The sequence below is a fragment of the Centrocercus urophasianus genome, unplaced genomic scaffold (genome assembly GCF_019232065.1).
Source record: "Centrocercus urophasianus isolate 14NV4802_14NV808 unplaced genomic scaffold, USGS_Curo_1.0 seq_38, whole genome shotgun sequence".
Lineage (NCBI taxonomy): Eukaryota > Metazoa > Chordata > Aves > Galliformes > Phasianidae > Centrocercus > Centrocercus urophasianus.
This window is the reverse complement of record NW_024884955.1, coordinates 50,679-68,158: the sequence shown is the minus strand read 5'-3', so window position 1 is coordinate 68,158 and position 17,480 is coordinate 50,679. Positions and strand designations below refer to the sequence as shown.

At 60.2% G+C, this 17,480-nt stretch overlaps 5 protein-coding genes across 6 annotated transcripts; 2 read left to right on the top strand and 3 right to left on the bottom strand.

Moving 5' to 3' along the window:
* Positions 1–3,080: 3,080 nt before the first annotated feature.
* Positions 3,081–3,570, bottom strand: LOC122167575 (aspartate and glycine-rich protein-like). The gene has a single exon (XM_042832256.1). It carries the CDS (start codon positions 3,568–3,570, stop codon positions 3,112–3,114), a length of 459 nt encoding a protein of 152 aa, XP_042688190.1. The 3' UTR covers positions 3,081–3,111.
* Positions 3,571–7,359: 3,789 nt separating this feature from the next.
* Positions 7,360–11,451, top strand: DNTTIP1 (deoxynucleotidyltransferase terminal interacting protein 1). Its single transcript, XM_042832377.1, has 13 exons — positions 7,360–7,446; positions 7,522–7,592; positions 7,720–7,816; positions 7,969–8,067; positions 8,337–8,405; positions 8,741–8,797; positions 9,040–9,101; positions 9,518–9,563; positions 10,003–10,061; positions 10,251–10,311; positions 10,703–10,774; positions 11,059–11,114; positions 11,234–11,451. Exons 1-13 carry the CDS (start codon positions 7,360–7,362, stop codon positions 11,433–11,435), a joined length of 1,038 nt encoding a protein of 345 aa, XP_042688311.1. The 3' UTR covers positions 11,436–11,451.
* A 374-nt stretch (positions 11,452–11,825) lies between these two features.
* Positions 11,826–12,862, top strand: UBE2C (ubiquitin conjugating enzyme E2 C). Its single transcript, XM_042832419.1, has 6 exons — positions 11,826–11,926; positions 12,010–12,037; positions 12,103–12,189; positions 12,273–12,477; positions 12,544–12,603; positions 12,687–12,862. Exons 1-6 carry the CDS (start codon positions 11,826–11,828, stop codon positions 12,743–12,745), a joined length of 540 nt encoding a protein of 179 aa, XP_042688353.1. The 3' UTR covers positions 12,746–12,862.
* Positions 12,863–13,065: 203 nt separating this feature from the next.
* On the bottom strand, positions 13,066–13,689 carry LOC122167574 (regulator of G-protein signaling 9-binding protein-like). The gene is made up of 2 exons (XM_042832255.1): positions 13,551–13,689; positions 13,066–13,475 (listed from the first exon to the last, which is right to left on the bottom strand). The coding sequence occupies exons 1-2, from the start codon at positions 13,687–13,689 to the stop codon at positions 13,066–13,068; spliced, it is 549 nt and encodes a 182-aa protein (XP_042688189.1).
* An 886-nt stretch (positions 13,690–14,575) lies between these two features.
* On the bottom strand, positions 14,576–16,238 carry TNNC2 (troponin C2, fast skeletal type). 2 transcript variants are annotated; one of them, XM_042832433.1, is made up of 6 exons: positions 16,191–16,238; positions 15,398–15,449; positions 15,175–15,318; positions 14,987–15,101; positions 14,775–14,911; positions 14,576–14,684 (listed from the first exon to the last, which is right to left on the bottom strand). In XM_042832433.1, exons 1-6 carry the CDS (start codon positions 16,200–16,202, stop codon positions 14,653–14,655), a joined length of 492 nt encoding a protein of 163 aa, XP_042688367.1. In that variant the 5' UTR covers positions 16,203–16,238; the 3' UTR covers positions 14,576–14,652. The 2 variants fall into 2 exon arrangements, with proteins under 2 accessions (XP_042688367.1, XP_042688366.1); XM_042832432.1 differs by lacking the exon at positions 16,191–16,238 and having other exon boundaries at positions 15,398–15,507.
* Between the last annotated feature and the right edge of the window lie 1,242 nt (positions 16,239–17,480).

The following is a 17,480-nucleotide window of genomic DNA, read 5'->3' as shown; positions in this document are numbered from 1 at the left end:
GGGAATGGGGAAGGGGGTGGAAATTGGGATGGAATTGGGATGGGGACACTGCCCCCCACCTGCTTGCAGCTCCTTGCAGCCCTGGCGCAGACACCAACAGGACAGACCCGGGGCAGTGCACACACCCCAGCACCCAGCAGCACCTGGTGCACGTGGGTGTGCGTGAGGTGAAACCAGCAGAGGCAGAGAGAAGCAGATTAAGTTCTTCCCATTCAGCAGGAATAATTGTCTTCCTAATTACTGTTGTAATTACTGTCCCATGGGGAAGTCAAGGAAGAGGAAAGCTCTGCGGGGAGAGGCAGGAAAGTTGGACCCAGGTGAGGTCCAGAGGGAGGTGCCACCCACATGCCTCTGCCCCATTGCAGCTTTCCCCCAAATCTCAGAGGACTGAGACCCCCAGCAATGTCTGGGCACAGGATACCAGAGAAGTGGCACAGGCTGGGGATGGGATGGCCCCCACCTCCCCACCACTGCAGCTCAGCCCACGCCTCTCCCACTATCCTGGGCTATCTGAGAAATCCCCCAGTTGCACAGGACCTTCCAGCCCACCACCCAGCAGGAGGGCAGGGCCACAGAACCAAAATCCACAGGGCTACAATTTTCCACCACTATCTCTCTGCAGTACCTCACCTACCCAAGCAGTCATTACAACCACCGACATCATATTCCAGAATGGCCCCCTCTGTCCAGTGGGCCGAGTGGGGGACGTTGGGGCTCACAGCACCAGGGGGCTCCGGGCAGGGAGAAGTTGGGAACCACACAGGGGAATGCCCAGAGCTGCAGAGCTGCACGGACAGCCCCATCCTGCCCTGCCCTGGGGACACTCGGCCTGACTCACAGCAGTGCTGGGCAGACCTCCACCTTAGCAGAAATAGCGATCGGGCCAGCTCAGAGAGCACCCAGGAATGTGGCACCTCCCAGGGTGGCAGGAACCAGGCCACAGGGCTGTGCCACCCTGGGCATGGCAGGGCAGAGCCAAGGGCAGAGTGGGTGCTGCAGTGCAGCAACGCCCGCTGGCCCCGCACTGAACCCATCAGCACCGACTCTCCCTGGGGAGGACACAAGCGGGGAGGGTCTGTCCCCATAGCCCACACTGGGCAGGGGCAAGGAGCGATGTCATTGCACCCGGCTGCTCCCCTCCCCACAGCAAACGTGCTGTTGTGCATGCAGGCAGCTCAGACAGCACACACACACACGTGTGTGCACGGTTCATTGGGCACACAGCACATAAGCAGCTCGGGCTGTGCACATGCGTGTATGTGCTTACAGAGCGTGGCTTGCACGCTCACACACGTGCCCAGCTGGCATCGCACACGCACACACACACGTGCCAGCAGCCTGCCTGCACAGCCTGACACAGCAATCCTGCTGCCAGCACCTGGTGCTGCAGGGGAAACCCCAGCACTGCCATGCCCACACTTTGTGTCCTGCATATGGTGGAGCAGCAGCTCCTGGGACAGCACGGCTGCAGTGCTGGGGGGCTTCAGTGGGAAGAGCCGGGACCTGAGCTGTCACTGCAGGGCTTGTGCTGAGGATCAGCTCAGAGCTGTGGCTGAGGATGGAGTAGGAGGTGAGAGGCAGCTCCAGCACAGTGTGACAGGCACTCAGGCCCCCATCCTGGCTTCCCACACCGTTTCCAATCCCCATCCTCAGCACTGGGACCCGCCGGCACCCCAGAGTGGGGGGCTGGTGGCCACCAGCTGAGCTCAGCCCCCAGCCACAGAGCCAGGCTCGGGCAAAACGAGGCTATGGACCATGTCCAGTCACAGGACGTCCCTCAGGAGCCAGCAATTGTTCCTGGTGGCAGAACAATGCCCTGAGAGCTGCCAGGGCACCACGGGCTGCTCCACACCGCCTGGCCCAGGAGCCTCCTCCACCTGCCCTGCAGTGCCCAGCCCCAAGTGGGGTCCCCAGCCCCGCTGCCCACCTGGCCCCATACTCATCCCTGGCATGCTGGGCGCTGCAGCACATCATGGCACAGCTCAGTTCTTGGGGTTGCTCAGAGCCCAAAGCAAGGCAGCCAGCCCCTATCCCCTACCTCCATGCTCCCTGCCTGCTGTGTCCAGCAGCACCAGTCCCTGGATGTGAGGGTCACGCTTGGACGAAGCTGTGGCAGGGACACGGTCATTGGCACCAGCCCCTGTCCTGGGGAGGATTTAAAGCCCTGCCTGTACTCGACGTGGCCTCAACACTGCCATCCCTGCATCATGCGGGTGCTGTCGCTGCTGCTGCTGCTGGGGCTCTGCTGCCTCTGGGCCCGGCTGGTGGCTGCAGGTGAGTATGGGACGGGGCTACGGGGAGGGCCTGGGATGCTGTGTCCCCACAGCAGAGAACACCCTTGCACCATGACCAGCAAACTCGGGGATGGCCCAGTGTGCCAAAGGCTTAGGGCACTCCTATCCCTCCCCAGGGTTCATCTAGCCTCTGTTTGGACCTGGACCAAGGACCCCACTTGTGCAGCCTCGTGTCAGATAGCCGGGCAGCCGGACATGGACTCATCCATCGACTGCAGAGCGAGCACCCATCATCCCCCACCCCAAATCCACCCCTCTACCCTCAGCTCAGAACTGGGCATGGGGGTCTCTGTACTTCTTTCTTACTATTAAAGCCCATCTGCAATGAGCTCTGCTGGTTCCTGCGGTGTCAGTCTCCTGGTGAACCCTGGTTGTACCCCCAGCCCCTGTGGGAGAAAAGTGCCATGGCAGCCAGCTGGTTCTGAGGTCAGCACACACGTCCTGCCCAGAGCCCTCACACCAGGCTGCTCACCCAGGCTGTGACGTGTCAGGGCCATCTCTGGGTTTATGGAAGAAGCTGGGAATGGTACATCCATTGCAAGCTCCCAGATGGCTTGGAGATGCCAGGCACTGTGACAAGGGACAGCTTGTAGAGTTGAACAAGTGGTCCACTGTGGGATTTATTAGGAAATAGAAGGTCCTGCCCAAAACAGCGCTGGTGTACAGGACTGGCCCTGGCAGAATGAGGTGAAGGGAGGTTGGGGGCAGCTCCATGTGCCCACCTGCCCTGGGCTGTCCTCACACCTTGTGCCCTGCACACCGAGCATCACTGTGGCAACTGCTGCCAGCATCGCTGCCATCTTGAGCACTGTAATCTTCAGTCATCACTGTCACCGTATCCATCGTCATCTCCATAGTCATTCTCATCATTTCCACCATAGTCATCACTGCCATCGTTACCATCACCATTGTTGTCATCATCATAGCCCTCGTCATCATTGTAGCCATAGTAATAATCATGGTCATCGTCCTCATCATCCTCATCCCCTTTTTTCTCATCAACATCGTCATCACTGTCATCGTCATCATCGTCGTCATCACTGTCATCACCCTCCTCACCGTCTCCATGCTCGGACTTCGGTTTCTCTCCCGACTCGGGTTTCTCCCCACTCTCCTGCTTCCCCCCAGCCTCCGGTTTTCCCCCCACCTCCGGCTTCTCCCCCAGCACGGGTTTCTCTCCACTCTCTGGTTTTCCCCCAGTCCCTGGCTTTTTCCCACTCTCAGTTTTCCCTCCACTCTCCAATTTCCCCCCACCCCCACTCCCCGGTTTTGCCATTGCTCCTGGCGTTATCTTTGGCTTTTCCCCCGCCCCACCATTCCCCTCACACCCTGGCTTCTTCCCCACGCTGGGTTTCTTTGCGATCTCTTGCTTTTCCCTCGCTGTAGGTGTGCTGCCCGCTGTTGGCTTCTCCCTGCTCCCTTCTCCACTCTCAGGCTCAGGTTTCACCGCCGGCCGCTCCTCATGCAGGTGCTGCTCTGCACTGCCCTGCTCTGCCCCCGGCTGCTGCTGCACAGATGGGCTCTGGGCGCCGTCCTGCTGCCTACATCGGGTGTCTGCTGGCACCGCCACCGGCGGCTTGGTCACAGGGAGGATGGTTGCTGCTCCGTGCAGCCCTGGGCTACACCTTCCTGATGGAGGAAATGGAGAAAGATGAAACACCGACGGCAGCAAGTTCTTAGCAAAATGAAATGAAGATGCTGCGTATTATTTAACCAGGGCATAAATAAGGCACTGAGCATAGTTGTGAAGCAAGGGCACACGGTTTTTTGTTAAGCAATAGCAAGAAAACACACACAGATAGCACAGCACACTGCTGACACACATTGCCTGCCTCACAGCTTCTCTCTAAAATGGAATGGGACCAAAACATTAGGAAGGAAGGCATCACAGCCACTGACAGCTGGCAAGCCGAAAGGCTTCAAGTCACTACTTATCCGAGACCTAAAGAAATTCAAGTTTCTAAAGGAGAGCACTTAGGAGATGATGAAGGTATTTCTGCAGACACATTTTCATCGCAGTGCAGCGGCCCCAGCGCCTCTTTGCAGAGCAGCAGCACGTCTGGCTGACACTGAGCAGTTACTGCCTGCTAGTCTGAGCTTAAACATCAAACAGCCCAACTTGTAGTGAGCTGCAAGTTGAGTGCTCTGGAAGAGGAGACGGGCAGAATTTTAAACACTGCTCTAAAATCAGCTTGCTGCTCGTACAGAAAGAAATGTGATTTCCATTTCTTTGAAAGTTGGCCATTTTTCTTGAGGGAAAAAGAAAAGTAAGGAGGAAAGATGATTCTTTCATGGGAATTTCCCCTCTTGCAAATGCACTCGCAGGCTGAAAGCCTCGGAGGGGCTGCTGGGAGCGTGGCTGGAACGTGCATATAGTCCATGGCACAGGTCGGGGTGAAGGAAGCATCTCCCCAGCACTGCGGCTGCGTGCCGGTGCCACTGCGGGCTCTGTCCTCAGCAGGGTTCAGCCTCGAGGCAAAGAACCCCCCTGGCACCAGCCCCATCCGGGCAGAGCCGGGCTGCATCCTCCAGCGCTCCGGGTATGGGGAGCCCCGGTCCCAGCTAACAGCGCCAGAAAAGCAGCGTCAGAAGGAAGTAACAGAAAGCAAGAGAAGCGTCTGCAGCCGGGGTGCTCTGAACCGAACTTGCATGGCATTTAGCGTTGTGCAGAACCCAAAGCTTTAGGAGGTCTGAACACACAGAAAGTGCTCAGACACAAAGAGCAAAGCAGAGCCATCCGCACAGCGCGCCTCACCGACCTCGCAGCGCCGCCCTGGCCGCGGGGCCGTGCTCACCTGCAGCGGGCGCGGCGTGCAGCGGGGCGCCGAGGGCCAGCAGCCCGAGCAGGAGCCAACCGCCCGCCCTCATGCTGCCAGCACCCTGCCCGCCCGGTGCAGCGCCGGGATTTAAGAGAGAGGCGGCCCCGGGCACCTCCCACGTCCTGCGTGCACCGTGGGGCACCCGCAGCAGCGGGACAGAAGGAGACGCCGGAACACCGGACTGCGGTCAGCCCTCCTCGAGGTTCCCTTTGCTCCGCTTCTCGGCCCATAAATTCTTAATGGGCGCTCATGACGTCAAAGAGCTTCGTTCACCCCCGGGGGCACTTTCCCAGTTCCACGAGCTTGTGAAGGAGCTGCAGGGAGGGGATAACCCTCCCTCCATCGCCCTGGAGGAGCTCAGCTCCACCTGTGCAGGGTTGAATGTCAGTGTACTTTAAAACCAGCAGGAATAAATGTCTCCTGGCAGACAGAACGCAGAGCACTACAGTGCTATGTGGAGGAGAGCTGCCCAAGGCAGGCACTGCAGCTCAGCTCCACGCTGCCAGCCCCTGTCCTGGGCTTGCACTGAGAGTGAACAAAGAATTCAGTGTGCCACCATGTTTGTGTCTCTTTGCCCTGCACAAATAACATCTCTACCACTGCAAGTGCACACCACTCTGAAAACTCAGAAGGCAAAGCTCCTGCTCCAGAAAGCTTCATCCAGATGGTGGCAAAGGCCACACATGGGCAGCACGGGGGCCATGTGCTCGGCAGTGGGAAGGTGCAGGGCCTGCATGCCACCAAACTTGCGTGGGAAGAAGGCTTACTGCAAGAAATGAGCTCGAAGTACAGGTTTCTTCCACTCCTCGTGGCTATGACTCAATTCTGGAGCTATTTCCCTGTGAACCGCCCCTATCCGCTGAAGTCCCTGTGCCCCACATCTCAGCACGGTGGTGTCACTGTGAGAGCTCCCCCAAGACCCACCTCACCATGATTCCCTGCCACCCGTTGTGCTGTCCAGAGCCCTCCAAGCCACAGCATGCAGAGCAGCTCTGCACGGTGTTGGGTGCTGTCTCTTGTGGGTCTCTGCCTGGTGCAAGAGCAGACACCGGTACCCAGCGGTGCACTTGCTGCAGGTGGCACTGACGTTGTCCTCCAAATACCCCACAGGAGAGGTGTTGCTGGCACTGGTGATGATAACTGTGCAATTATCTCCATTAGTCTTTAACCACAGATTACTATCTACTTCCTTTCTACCTCAAAAATGACGAAGGCACGGGATGAATTCAGCTGGTGCGCGTGGCAGTGATTCAGGGCACGACCCAAGGAGCAGCACAGCACAGCTCCCAGAGCCACTGCGAGCTCCCAGGGGCACCACCGTGCAGTTCCAAGGGCACTGCCACACTGCTCTGCTGCAACCCCAGGTTCCTTTGGAAAAGAGCTGTCACTACGGCACATTTACACTTCTGTAGATCCAAATGTTGGTCACAATTTAGAGAATGAGGAAGTCAAATGTTTTACAAGCATGTTTGTGTACAGAAATAAGCATTTTGGTAAGGTGAATTTCACAGGCCCTGCTCTGCACAGATTTGAGTCCCCAGTTTGCACCTCCATACTTGGCTGTTCTACTACAGTGCAGGAACAGTGAACAGGAAGCAACTCCGTGCCCCTGGCGCTGGAGCACAGCGATGGAGCAGCACACGGAGGCCGGTCTGGTCAAACCCAGCAGCACGAGCTGTGCCCCAGGAGCTCAGCAGGGCAGTGTCACACTGCTGTTTGTGTGCTGCTGCTGAGAGCATCGCTGGTTTGGGTTTTTGCAATGGAAGACTGTCACAGACAACCGATGCTTCCCATCCTTCCGAATTCCAGTTCGTTTAGTTTTATTTTATAACTGGCTTGAAAGCATCCAAGTACCAACACAACAGATTTCCCTACCAAAGAAACCTACAATTGTCATTCCAACAGAAAAACCTCCGCTGCTGTGCAGCGCTACTGGGGCCCAGCAAGGCGTGGGGAAGTCACCGTGCCTCCTCCACACTTCGAGTGGGAACACGGGGTGAGAAACCGGGCTTCGGTACTCAGCGCTGGGCCGCGGGGAGCACAGCGAGGAGGAGGCCGGCAGGAAGCGGCGGCGGGCAGGAAGCAGGCAGGACCGCCCCGCCGAACCCACCTGCCGGAAGCCGCCCCGGGCCGCAGCCCGCACCGGAAGCCGCTGCCACTTCCGGCGCGCGCCGCGGGTCGCGTTTCGATGACGTAATGAGCACGGCGCTTCCGGGAGCGGCGCCGCGGGCCGGGAGCGGGGCGCGATGGGCGCCGCCCGTGACGGGGAGCAGCAGTCCGGGCCGCCGGGCGAGGAGGGTCCGGGCGGCGGCGAGGAGCAGCCGGGCGGCACGGTGAGGCGGGCGGGAGGCGGCGGCGCGGGCGAGTGGGCGGGCGGCGGGCTCGGGGCTGACGGCTGTGTCCCGCAGAGCCCATGGAACATCATGATCAAGCATCGGCAGGTGCAGCGGCGCGGCCGGCGCTCCCAGATGACCACCAGGTACGGGCGGGCTGGGACCCCGGGAGCGGGCTGCGCAGGGGTGGAGCCGGGCCGGGCCTGCGGGGAGCGAAGTGGGGCTGCCGGGCCGGTGCCAGCACCTCGCCTGACTCCCCGTCTGCTCCCACAGCTTCACTGACCCGGTCGTGTCCATGGATCTGTTGCGAGCGGTGCTGCAACCCAGCATCAACGAGGAGATCCGGGGCGTCTTCAATAAGTACATGAAGGTGAGCTGTACAGGGCACAGCCACAGCGCCTCAGAGGACTGGGAGCCAGGGCCCGGCTCTGGACACCCTGCTCTGGGTGCAGCAGGGGAGCTGGGCGTTGCACCCAGGCCAGAGCTCACCTGGCTGCTGACACCTTGCTGCTCCTTCCCCAGTTTTTCCAGAAGGCAGCACTCAATGTGCGTGACAACGTTGGGGAGGAGGTGGACCCAGAGCAGCTCATCCAGGAGACGTGTCGGAGCTGCCTGGAGCAGGTGGGCACAAGCACACGTGAAAGTGCTCTGAAACTATTTCTGGGACAAGGCTTGGGGGCAGATATACCCAAATCTTTAGAGTCTGTAGTGGCCAGCTGTCAACAAAGAGTTTGATCCTTAGATGTGGCTTATACATTTCACGTGGCCTGGGGCTTTCCTATCAGCACAGGTGCCTTTGCACACAGATCCTCTGTCACAGGGTGAAGCAGGGGTTGCTGGCAGACCCCCTTTCCACCCAGAATCAGGTAACCTTCCTTTTCTTCTTGCAGGCCAAGCTGCTGTTCTCTGATGGCAAAAAAGTTGTGTCCAGGTTGCCCCATGAGCAGATGGGACCAAAGGTAAAAGTTGTTATTGTTCCCAGAAGATTAAATGATTTGTTATAGCTGGGAGGAATAGAATGACTGGGTTGGAATTATCCATTAACTGTGCAAGTGAGGAGATGGAGCTGGGAAATGTTAGTCTTGTGGGAAAAAGTAACCTACAGATCAATGCAGACCACGAGCACAGCATCTGAGTGCTTCACACTGCTATGGGGTGGCTGCAGAGTTTCTCTGTGCCCTTGTGCTCTCTGCCTTGAGTCAGCAAATGAGAGCTGTGAGCTGTGTGCATGGGGTCCTGCCTGACTGGGATGGGAGAAGGGCTCGTCTCCATCCTCCCACCATTCCTCTTCCAGCGTGCCCGACTGATAGATGAGGAATTGAATCGTCGAGGAAGCCCCCTTCCCAAAAAGGTAGGAGGGTTTTCCACATGGGAGATTTTATGCTTTTGGGAGACCTGTTTCTTGCTCCTGGTTATTACCACAGTATGAGCATGTGCAAGTGTGAATGTCTTTTGTGAAGGCTCAGAGTTGCTTGCTCTCATGCTGGTATTGTGCTCCTGGTAAAAATAGCTGCTTCTGTAGGAGGGAACAGATAATTAAAAGGGTCCTCTCTAACTGCACTACTGAATGACTGAAGGATTTCTTCCATGCAGAGAAAGGGACGGCCTCCAGGACAGAGCCTGTCAAATGATCGTGGGGCCTCAGGCATGTCTGCGTGAGTATTGGCCTCAAGCTGCTTCCTGTGCTTCAGGGGGCAGCGGGAAGCAAAACTGGCTCAAGTAAGGGGCACCAAAACCTGTGGTCTCCTTCCCCCTGCACAAGAGAGGTGCAGGGAGAGATGTCAGAGGGCAAGAAAGTTTTGGCTGAGGTTGAGTCACAGGAGGTGAAAGCCTTCCAGGAAACAGCTTTAAACAGGGCCACGGGATGCACAGAACCGGGTGGATGATTCAGTGAGCTGTGTGTGACACAGATGGTAGCGGGGAACACAGCAGAGATGAGGGTCCAGAGCGAGGTGGAAAATGGGAGAGGGTGGATCTGGAAGGGTTCAAGCTCAGATTCCTGCCACTGGGAGGTTTCTGTCTGCATTGATCTTTCTAGGACCTATTCTCATTTCACTTTCCTTCCCTTCAGGTGGAAGCTCAAAGTCTCTGAGCCTGTGAGAAGGGATGGACCAAAGGTATTGGCTGGCTGCTGCTGCTGGGCTCACCCTCTCCTCCCTTCCCTTCCGCTAGCAGAGCCCTGCCTGCAGCGGCAGCACAGGACAGTCCTAAGTTGTGCCCTACCCTGCTGAGTCTTTACAGTGCCTGGAAGCCTTTGCTTGCTTCCTCCAGACACTGTAGCTCTGTGGTGTGGTACAGCTGTTAGGAGACATGGGGAGAGCCTTAGTAATAGCCAGGAGGATCCCACAAGTGTTTCCCACAAGGGGAACAGCTTAGACCAGCCCAAAGTGATGCAGTTTCCTTCCTCTGTGGCAATCCAGAGGTTTGTGGCTACCTCCCTCCTTCCCAAATCAGGGGGCAGTTCTTAAGGTTCCCCATCAGAGAGCTGAGGCTCATGGAGCATTGGCTGGCACCAGCTTCATTTCTAATGTTGCCCCTTTTCCAATTGCTCTGTAGTGGGATCCATCCCGACTGACTGAAACCACAACCTTTGTGCTGGGATCTCGAGCAAACAAGTAAGGAATGGCCCTGTTGATGGAGGGTGGTGTCTCCCAGGCAGGAGCCCGTAAGACTCCTCCCATCACTTCACTTCTCTGCCTCGAAAGCAGTAGGAAGGGCTGGGGTCTTGGGAGGAGAGGAGGTGCCCCGTTCTGCTGCAGGGCCCCTCTGCCCCAGTGTAACACCCCCTTGTGTTCTTTTTTCAGAGCTCTCGGGATGGGAGGAACAAGAGGGCGACTCTACATCAAGCATCCCCACCTCTTTAAGGTCAGATACCACGGCAGGATGCCTCCTCCTTTGGGGTTTGCTCAGAAGCAGTTTGTGATGGGAACTGGGAGCGCGTGCTTTGGCTCGCTTGGTTTTTCCTCCCCACATCCCATTTGTTGTCTTAGAACACGTACACACAACCTGGCCAGCACACTAAAACATAAGTTAATGGTAGCACAGCATCTCAGGTGCTGGTTTTGCCTAGAGTCAGGGTTTTGTTTGAGAGGAGAGCAGGCAGGGCTAAGCCCTCCCTCTGGGAGCCCCTAGCACCACGCTGCGGGGGTGAGGTGCTGGCAGCAGAGCACTGGAATGGGCTGTGCCCCACAGGAGGGGGGTCCAGGTGGGAGGTCTGTGTCCTGTGTTCAGCCAGGTCCTTGCTGCTTTATTGCAGTACGCAGCCGACCCGCAGGATAAGCAATGGCTGGCAGAGCAGCAGCACATGAGGGCCACTGGGGGCAAGATGGTGAGTACGCCCGGGCTTGTGCCCGCTGCAGCCCAAGAACTGTGCGGAAACCCGCTCAGGTCGGACAGGGGCGGAGGAGCAGAGAGGCAGGCAGCACGCCACGGGCAGGGCCACGTGGCAGGACAGGCAGAGGCAGGGCTCGGGCACCTCGGCCAAGAGACGTTTGCTGCTCCCGGGGCTCGGGCAGGCGCGAGAGCCAGGAACGCAGGGATGGGGTGGTAGAGCTGCCTTGCGGGCACCGCAGACCCCAGCAGAAGCACAGCGCGTGTCTCGCCTTGCTGCAGGCCTACCTCCTGCTGGAAGAGGACATCCGCGACTTGGCGGCCACCGATGACTACAGGTGAGGCCCCGGGCCCTGCAAACAGTGGGCTCACTCAGATGGATCCCCGTGCTGGGGACCCCGTGAGGCCTCGCTTGCCCCAAGAGCCTGTGACCTGCACTCACCCCGCTCTCCCGCAGGGACTCGGTGGACCTGCGGCTGGAGGAGCTGAAGCCCTTCGTCCCACCTGCCTGGATGACGGAGAAGATGCAGAAGTACATGGAGACGCTTCGCAATGGGGGGGACCCACCGCCGCCCCCTGAGATCCCCCCCGAGGCCCTTCCTGAGGGTCCTCCCGAAGGCCATCCCGAGCCCGCAGACCTGCACCCGGCCCCACAATAAAAGCCACTGCTTCGCACCCGTTTCCACGCCTGCTGGCGGGGGGGGGGGGCACGCCACTGTCCCTTTAAGGGCCCACTGAGACCGGGGGGGGGTCGGGGGTCTTTCGCGCATGCGCTGTCCTGCCTCTTCCGGGTCTACCCGCCGTTTCCGTAGCAGCCGCGTTCTTGGCTGTATCCGATTGGCTGGCGGGAGCGGAAGTGCGCGCTGATTGGCGGAGGCGTCGCGAGTTTGAAACATTCAAACGGAGTGCGGGAGCGGGGGCGGAACGGAAGGCAGGGGAAGCGGGGCCGGGACCCGGGATCGGAGCTGAGCCACACCGGGAGCGGGCCGAGCCGAGTCCAGCCTAGCAAGCGGCCGAGCGAGAGCACGAGGGAGCGGCCCGGAACCGCCATGGCCTCGCAGAACACCGACCCCGCCGCCGTGACCAGCGCCGCCGCCCGCAAAGGGGCCGAGGCGGGAGCCACGGCCGCCCGCGGCTCCGTGGGGAAGAGGTGAGGCCGGGCCGGGGGCCGGAGGCGGTTGGGCTGCCCCGCCCGCGGGTGCCGGTGCGACCCGTAACGCGTTGTCCCCGCAGGCTGCAGCAGGAGCTGGTGGCGCTGATGGTGAGTGGGGCCGGGGGCAGAGGGGCGGTGCGGGCCGGGCCGGCGCTGATGGCTCTGCCTCGCAGATGTCCGGCGACAAAGGCATCTCCGCCTTCCCCGAGTCCGATAACCTCTTCCGCTGGATCGGCACCATCGACGGCGCGGCGGGCACGGTGAGACCTCGCGCGGCACCGCACGACGCGCCCCCCCCCCCCCCTCCCTCCCGGTCCCCCACCCCGCTAACTGCCGCCCGCAGGCCTACGAGGAGCTGCGCTATAAACTGTCCCTGGAGTTCCCCAGCGGATATCCCTACACCGCACCCACGGTGCGCTTCCTCACGCCCTGTTACCACCCCAACGTGGACGCTCAGGGCAACATCTGCCTCGACATCCTGAAGGAGAAGTGGTCGGCGCTGTATGACGTGCGCACCATCCTGCTGTCCATCCAGAGCCTGCTGGCAGGTGGGTGTGCTGGGCGTGGGGTCCGTGGACACCTCTGACCCATTCTGACCCTGCCCTTGTCCCCAGAGCCCAATATTGACAGCCCGTTGAACACGCATGCTGCAGAGCTGTGGAAGAACCAGGCTGGTGAGTGTCCCGAGGATCCTCCTCGAGCTGTGCAGTGGCACAGCCCTGGCTCCAACCTCAGCCTCCATCTCCTTTCCCTACAGCCTACAAGAAGTACCTGCGGGAGATGTACAGCAAGCAGGCTAAGAGCCAGGAGACCTGACCCCCACCACACCACCCCCTTGCCCCTGTCTGCTGCGCCTTTCTGTATTATAGGCTGTTTTTAACTTAATTCTGGAGTGCGACCTACGGTTAATGTATAAATAAATACACATCTATAGGTTCTTCCATCTGCTTACATGCATTGCACAGCTGGGTTACCTGCGGTGCTGTGTTATGGGGACTGCAGGATAGATGGGAGGGATGGAAGGACGCAAATACACATCAGGTAGTGTGGGGCTTTATTGCTGCCCTGCAGGCTCTCCGGGCACATGGGGTCCCATCCTCCTGAGCCAAGTCAGCCCTGCATTTCCTGCCCACAGCTCACAGCACCCTGCAGCAAGACTCGGTGCCAGGCCCTGGCCTGCAGGACATGGGGGCTGTGCCCTCCTCTGGCCCCACTGCATGCATGGATTCCACTGTCCATAGTGGGATGTTGGCCGTGCTCTCCATCTCCACCAGCATTGCCCTCACCTGCTCTATCTCCTCCTCCAGGCATAGGGGGGCTGGGGGCAGCTCAGGACCCCCACCTCGCCACCCCCCCAGCCCAGTGCGCAGTGGGGTCACACCACCCACCCCTGGGGAGAAGATGCTGCAGAGGTGGTGGGCGCAGCACAGGTCCTGCAGGAAAAGCTCCAGGGCAGAGAGGAAGAGCACCCACAGCCGCTCCAGCTCTCGCCGCTCCTGAGGGCCCGCTGCCTGCCGCAGCCACGCCAGCAGTGCACTCTGCAGCCCTGCAGGATGGAGATGCTGAGCGTGCTGCAGCCCCTCTGCTCAGTCCCTGTTCTGCCCACTGCATGGACCCTTACCGACACTGAGCTCCCGCACCTCCGCGCTCCTCCTGTGCCGCTCCTCGCGCAGCTGGGGGCCATCAGCGCTGCTCCCCAATTGCAGCACCAGCTGTCGGTGCCCCGCCGCTGCCTTGCAGAGCGCAGTCTGGGTGGCCATGCACACCCCCCGTGCCCTGCAGCTGGAAGCAGCCCCTCGCCCTGGTGCCATCCTGTGCCATAAGGACTCAGCTTCTCGCTGGCTCTGCAGGATGATGGGTCCTGAGCCGGGGTCCTGCACAGTGCCTGTCCCGTTGCTCCCACAGGCACTGGTGTTCCCTGGACCTGTGAGCCCTGGCCCTGAGATGTTCTGCTCTTGGCGCCCCTGTGGCTGTGCTCCTCCCCAGTTGCGGAGGCTGCACAGAGACGCAAGTCCCCAGGGAGAGCTGGCACAGACCAGGCTGGCTTTTCCAGCATTGCCTTAATCCATGTGCAGAGGGGTGGCTGCTGTCTTGGGGGGGGGGGGGGGGGCAAAAGCCCCCCTACTTTATTTGATAGGATACCCCATCCTTTCCATCAGAACCCTGCAGCAATGCTTGTCCCCCTTCTCCCCCCTTTTCCCCCCTTTCCCTTTCCAAAATCCAGCGTCGTCACACATCCTGCCAAGAGTGAGCAGAAGCAACTTCCCAGTGCTGCCTGCTGGGACCATGGGAGGACAGGGCTGTGCTCCCTGCTGCTGCTGTCGTGGGAAGCGAGTGCTCCTGATGGAAACTCTGAGCTCAGCGCTGGCTGGCGCCCACCCAGCAGCCCATGGGAACCGCTGCTCACACGCTCGCAGGTCAGGCTGGTTGGTACAAGCTATGGCACGGCATTGCACACTTCCCCATGTCCCCCTGCATGGGGCACAGTGCCACAGCCCCCCCAGGCACTCCCATACTGGCAGCTCAGCCTTTCCCCTTTTAATGAGGCTCATCCATAAACCACATCTGTCAGAGTCAAGGAAAAGCTCAGCCGCCGGCCAAGGGGCACAAGCTGCTGCAGGGCTCCAGCGGGTGAGCAGCGAGGCCAGGTGCTGCAGCGGGGCCACTCCTGGGCAGAGGAGCAGGGCTGGCTGCCGCAGCCGGCCCAAGGAATGTCTGATCCCTTACTGCACGCCCTCCATCATCTTCAGGAACTCTGCAAGAAAGCGGCACCATCAGATCCAGCTGTGCCAGACACGCAGCCCAAAGGGGCTGAGCAAGCTGCAGGGTCAGGGCTGCCGCTCACCATCGAAGTCAATGCGGCCATCATTGTTCTTGTCTGAATCCTTCATGAGGTCTTCTATATCCTCCTCGGTGACGTGCTCCCCGGTGGCCCTGAGAATCTCACCCAGCTCCTCGATGTCGATGAACCCATCAGCGTTCCTGTGGGAGAGTAACGGCAGGATGCGGCCCTGCTCGCCACCAAGGACAGGTGCCAGCAGGCACTGCCCCCCTCACCTGTCGAAGATGCGGAAGCAGTTGGCCAGCTCCTCCTCAGACTTGCCCTTGGCGTCCTCTTTCATCTGGCGCACCATCATCACCAGGAACTCCTCGAAGTCGATGGTGCCGCTGCCTGTGGGGAGGGAGCGCGATGCGGGTCAGGCCGTGCACTCAAGCCACCCCCCGCCCCCATGGAAGCTGCTCACCGTCCTCGTCCACCTCCTCGATGATGGCATCCAGCTCTTCCTTGGTGGGGTTCTGGCCCAGCATCCTCATCACCGTGCCCAACTCCTTGGTGCTGATGTCCCCACCACCGTCCGCATCAAACATGTCGAAGGCAGCTTTGAACTCTGCAGGGAAGACTGGTCAGTGCTGGGACTCAGGCAATGGCGTGGGTCAGGATGGGGCCCGGCTGCTCTCCCTGCTCACCAGCGATCATCTCCTCGCTGAGGAAGGCACGGGCCTCTGCCTGCTGGTCTGTCTGTAAGGCACAGGGAGAAGGGGTCAGTTCCTGCCCCATGCACCCCTGCCCTGCCAGCACAGCCCCTGCCCAGGGTCAGCAGCATAAAGGTGTCTGCAGCAGTATCTGGCACAGTGCAAAGCCTCAGCCTCCCGGCACAGCTGCAAAGCCTTTGTCCAGCTCAGCTCTACAGCACGTGGCTGTCCCCTGAGTGAGCCAAGGCCTCAGGCAGCCCTGCAGCTCAGCTGCCTCAAGCCCCATGCAGCCGCCCACCGGGGGTCCATGACGCAGGGGCCGCCATGCTGCCTTGGCATCCCAGACACGCGACACTATTTTTGAACTCTCCTCAACTCCCCTTATAGGGAGCAGTGCTGAGCGGGCACCTGTTTGCCCCAGATCGAGTTTCTCCTGGAGGCGAGGGCTGTCTGGGGCCACAGAGGTGTCGCATGACCCAGCGCTTGGCTTTCAGCGCCTTCGCATAGCCCAGATCCAGCTCTGATCACCCCATGCACCAGTTACTTCCAGGCAGCCGCGCAATCCCTCCCTGAGGCATGTCTCATAGGGGTACGCGTCCCATAGGGGGATATACGCCATGGGGAACATGTCCCGCTGCCCCCACATCCCTTCTGCCTTCCGCCACAGCCAGCCTGCAGGAATCGTCCCTCTGCCATCGCCCCATAGAGGTGCCTGGCAGCCCCACATCACGGTGCCCAACACCTCTGGCCCAGCCACGGCTCACCCCAGCACCACTGGAGCACTTACCATCGACGCCATCTCTGCTGCTCTCCTCCCGCAGGGAGTCACCACCTCCTGCACCAGCAGCCCCCAGACACTCCTTGGCTCCCCAATTTGTAGTGTCCTCGTGCCCCCAGCCGTTGGCCCCCAGCCCCAGCAGCCTATCAGCTCCCTGGTGGAAATCCGGCCCCGCTCATTGGCACCAGGCTCATTTTACCTAATTTAGCCAAAGCGTTATTGGCCAAGAGCAGGGGATTAAACGTGGGTCTGAAGTCGGGATAGAAATTCAAGCCCTGCAGGGAGGGACACGGCCTCTTGGCAGGAGTGCGGCCCCTTCATCTACACCTCCTTGCATCAGGACAGCTCAGCATGGAGAGGGTTAAAAATAGCCCCAAATAGCGGCATCCCCAAGACCAGGACTGGGCTCCCCCCATGTCGGGCCAGCAGTACGGACAGAGCCGGACAGCACTGGTGGTGCCTGTAACACTGCTAACTCCACAGCACAGACTGGGGCAGGCGGGCAGCGCTGGGGCCGTGCCCCCTCCCTCACCCCTCAGTACCCGGCTGCTTTGGCTGTGCCCAAACCATCGGCCCCTCCTTTCACCCCTTATTTCTGCTCTGGAGGGGTGAGGCAAAGCAGCAGCCCCCAGCCCCAGAGCAGCACTGGCTGAGAGCTGCAGGTGGATGAGGAGCAGGGTCCTACAATGGGACCTGGCCTTGGCGTGACTTCCCACTTTGCTGGCAGCCGCCGCCTGGGCCTGGCAGGGCTAGAAGTGGCACGTCTGCTCCGTGACTCTGGGAGAGTGGGAATGATGCCCACGGCCTCCTCAAAAGCGCGGCACAGCTGTGTCTCTGCCAGGCCAATGGCCCTGGGACTGGCTGGCCAAGTGGCCCACGGCCCTTGTGCCCTGTGCGGCTCTTCAGAAGGGCTTTGGGGCTGCAGCAGGACTGTCGGTCTGCAGGATCCTGTGCCGGGGCAGCTCTGAGGCACCCCATGGATGGGGCAGCACAGCACAGCGAGGAGCAAGGACAGAGTGATGGCAGCAGCTGGATCATTCCTCGATATTAATAGACATTCCCAAGAAAGCAGCAAGGACAGAGTGGGTATGGCACTAAATAAGGGCGGTGAGTGCCCGGCACCGGCCATGGCTGCAGCCCAGGAGCAGGAGCGTGTGGTGAGGCTGAGGAGGGCAGGGGTGGTGGGTGAGGGTGCCGGGTATTGGGATGTCGTGGTGTTTTGGTATGTCGTGGTGTTGGGGTGCTGCGGTGTTGGGGTACCGAGGTGTCAGGGTGCCGTGGCAGCGCAGGGTGATGGCA

Bases quoted from the DNA above. Each gene is read 5' to 3' on its own strand.
- LOC122167575 (XM_042832256.1), bottom strand. From the start codon at position 3,570: ATGGCAAAACCGGGGAGTGGGGGTGGGGGGAAATTGGAGAGTGGAGGG.
- DNTTIP1 (XM_042832377.1), top strand. From the start codon at position 7,360: ATGGGCGCCGCCCGTGACGGGGAGCAGCAGTCCGGGCCGCCGGGCGAG. The intron at 7,593-7,719 runs GTACGGGCGGGC...CTGCTCCCACAG, and splicing joins CGCTCCCAGATGACCACCAG to CTTCACTGACCCGGTCGTGT. The intron at 7,817-7,968 runs GTGAGCTGTACA...CTCCTTCCCCAG, and splicing joins TCTTCAATAAGTACATGAAG to TTTTTCCAGAAGGCAGCACT.
- UBE2C (XM_042832419.1), top strand. From the start codon at position 11,826: ATGGCCTCGCAGAACACCGACCCCGCCGCCGTGACCAGCGCCGCCGCC. The intron at 11,927-12,009 runs GTGAGGCCGGGC...TTGTCCCCGCAG, and splicing joins CGCGGCTCCGTGGGGAAGAG to GCTGCAGCAGGAGCTGGTGG. The intron at 12,038-12,102 runs GTGAGTGGGGCC...TCTGCCTCGCAG, and splicing joins AGGAGCTGGTGGCGCTGATG to ATGTCCGGCGACAAAGGCAT.
- LOC122167574 (XM_042832255.1), bottom strand. From the start codon at position 13,689: ATGGCCACCCAGACTGCGCTCTGCAAGGCAGCGGCGGGGCACCGACAG. The intron at 13,476-13,550 runs GTAAGGGTCCAT...TCCATCCTGCAG, and splicing joins GGTGCGGGAGCTCAGTGTCG to GGCTGCAGAGTGCACTGCTG.
- TNNC2 (XM_042832432.1), bottom strand. From the start codon at position 15,488: ATGGGGCAGGAACTGACCCCTTCTCCCTGTGCCTTACAGACAGACCAG. The intron at 14,912-14,986 runs GTGAGGGGGGCA...ACTCTCCCACAG, and splicing joins TGCTTCCGCATCTTCGACAG to GAACGCTGATGGGTTCATCG. The intron at 14,685-14,774 runs GTGAGCGGCAGC...GCTTTCTTGCAG, and splicing joins TGGCCGCATTGACTTCGATG to AGTTCCTGAAGATGATGGAG.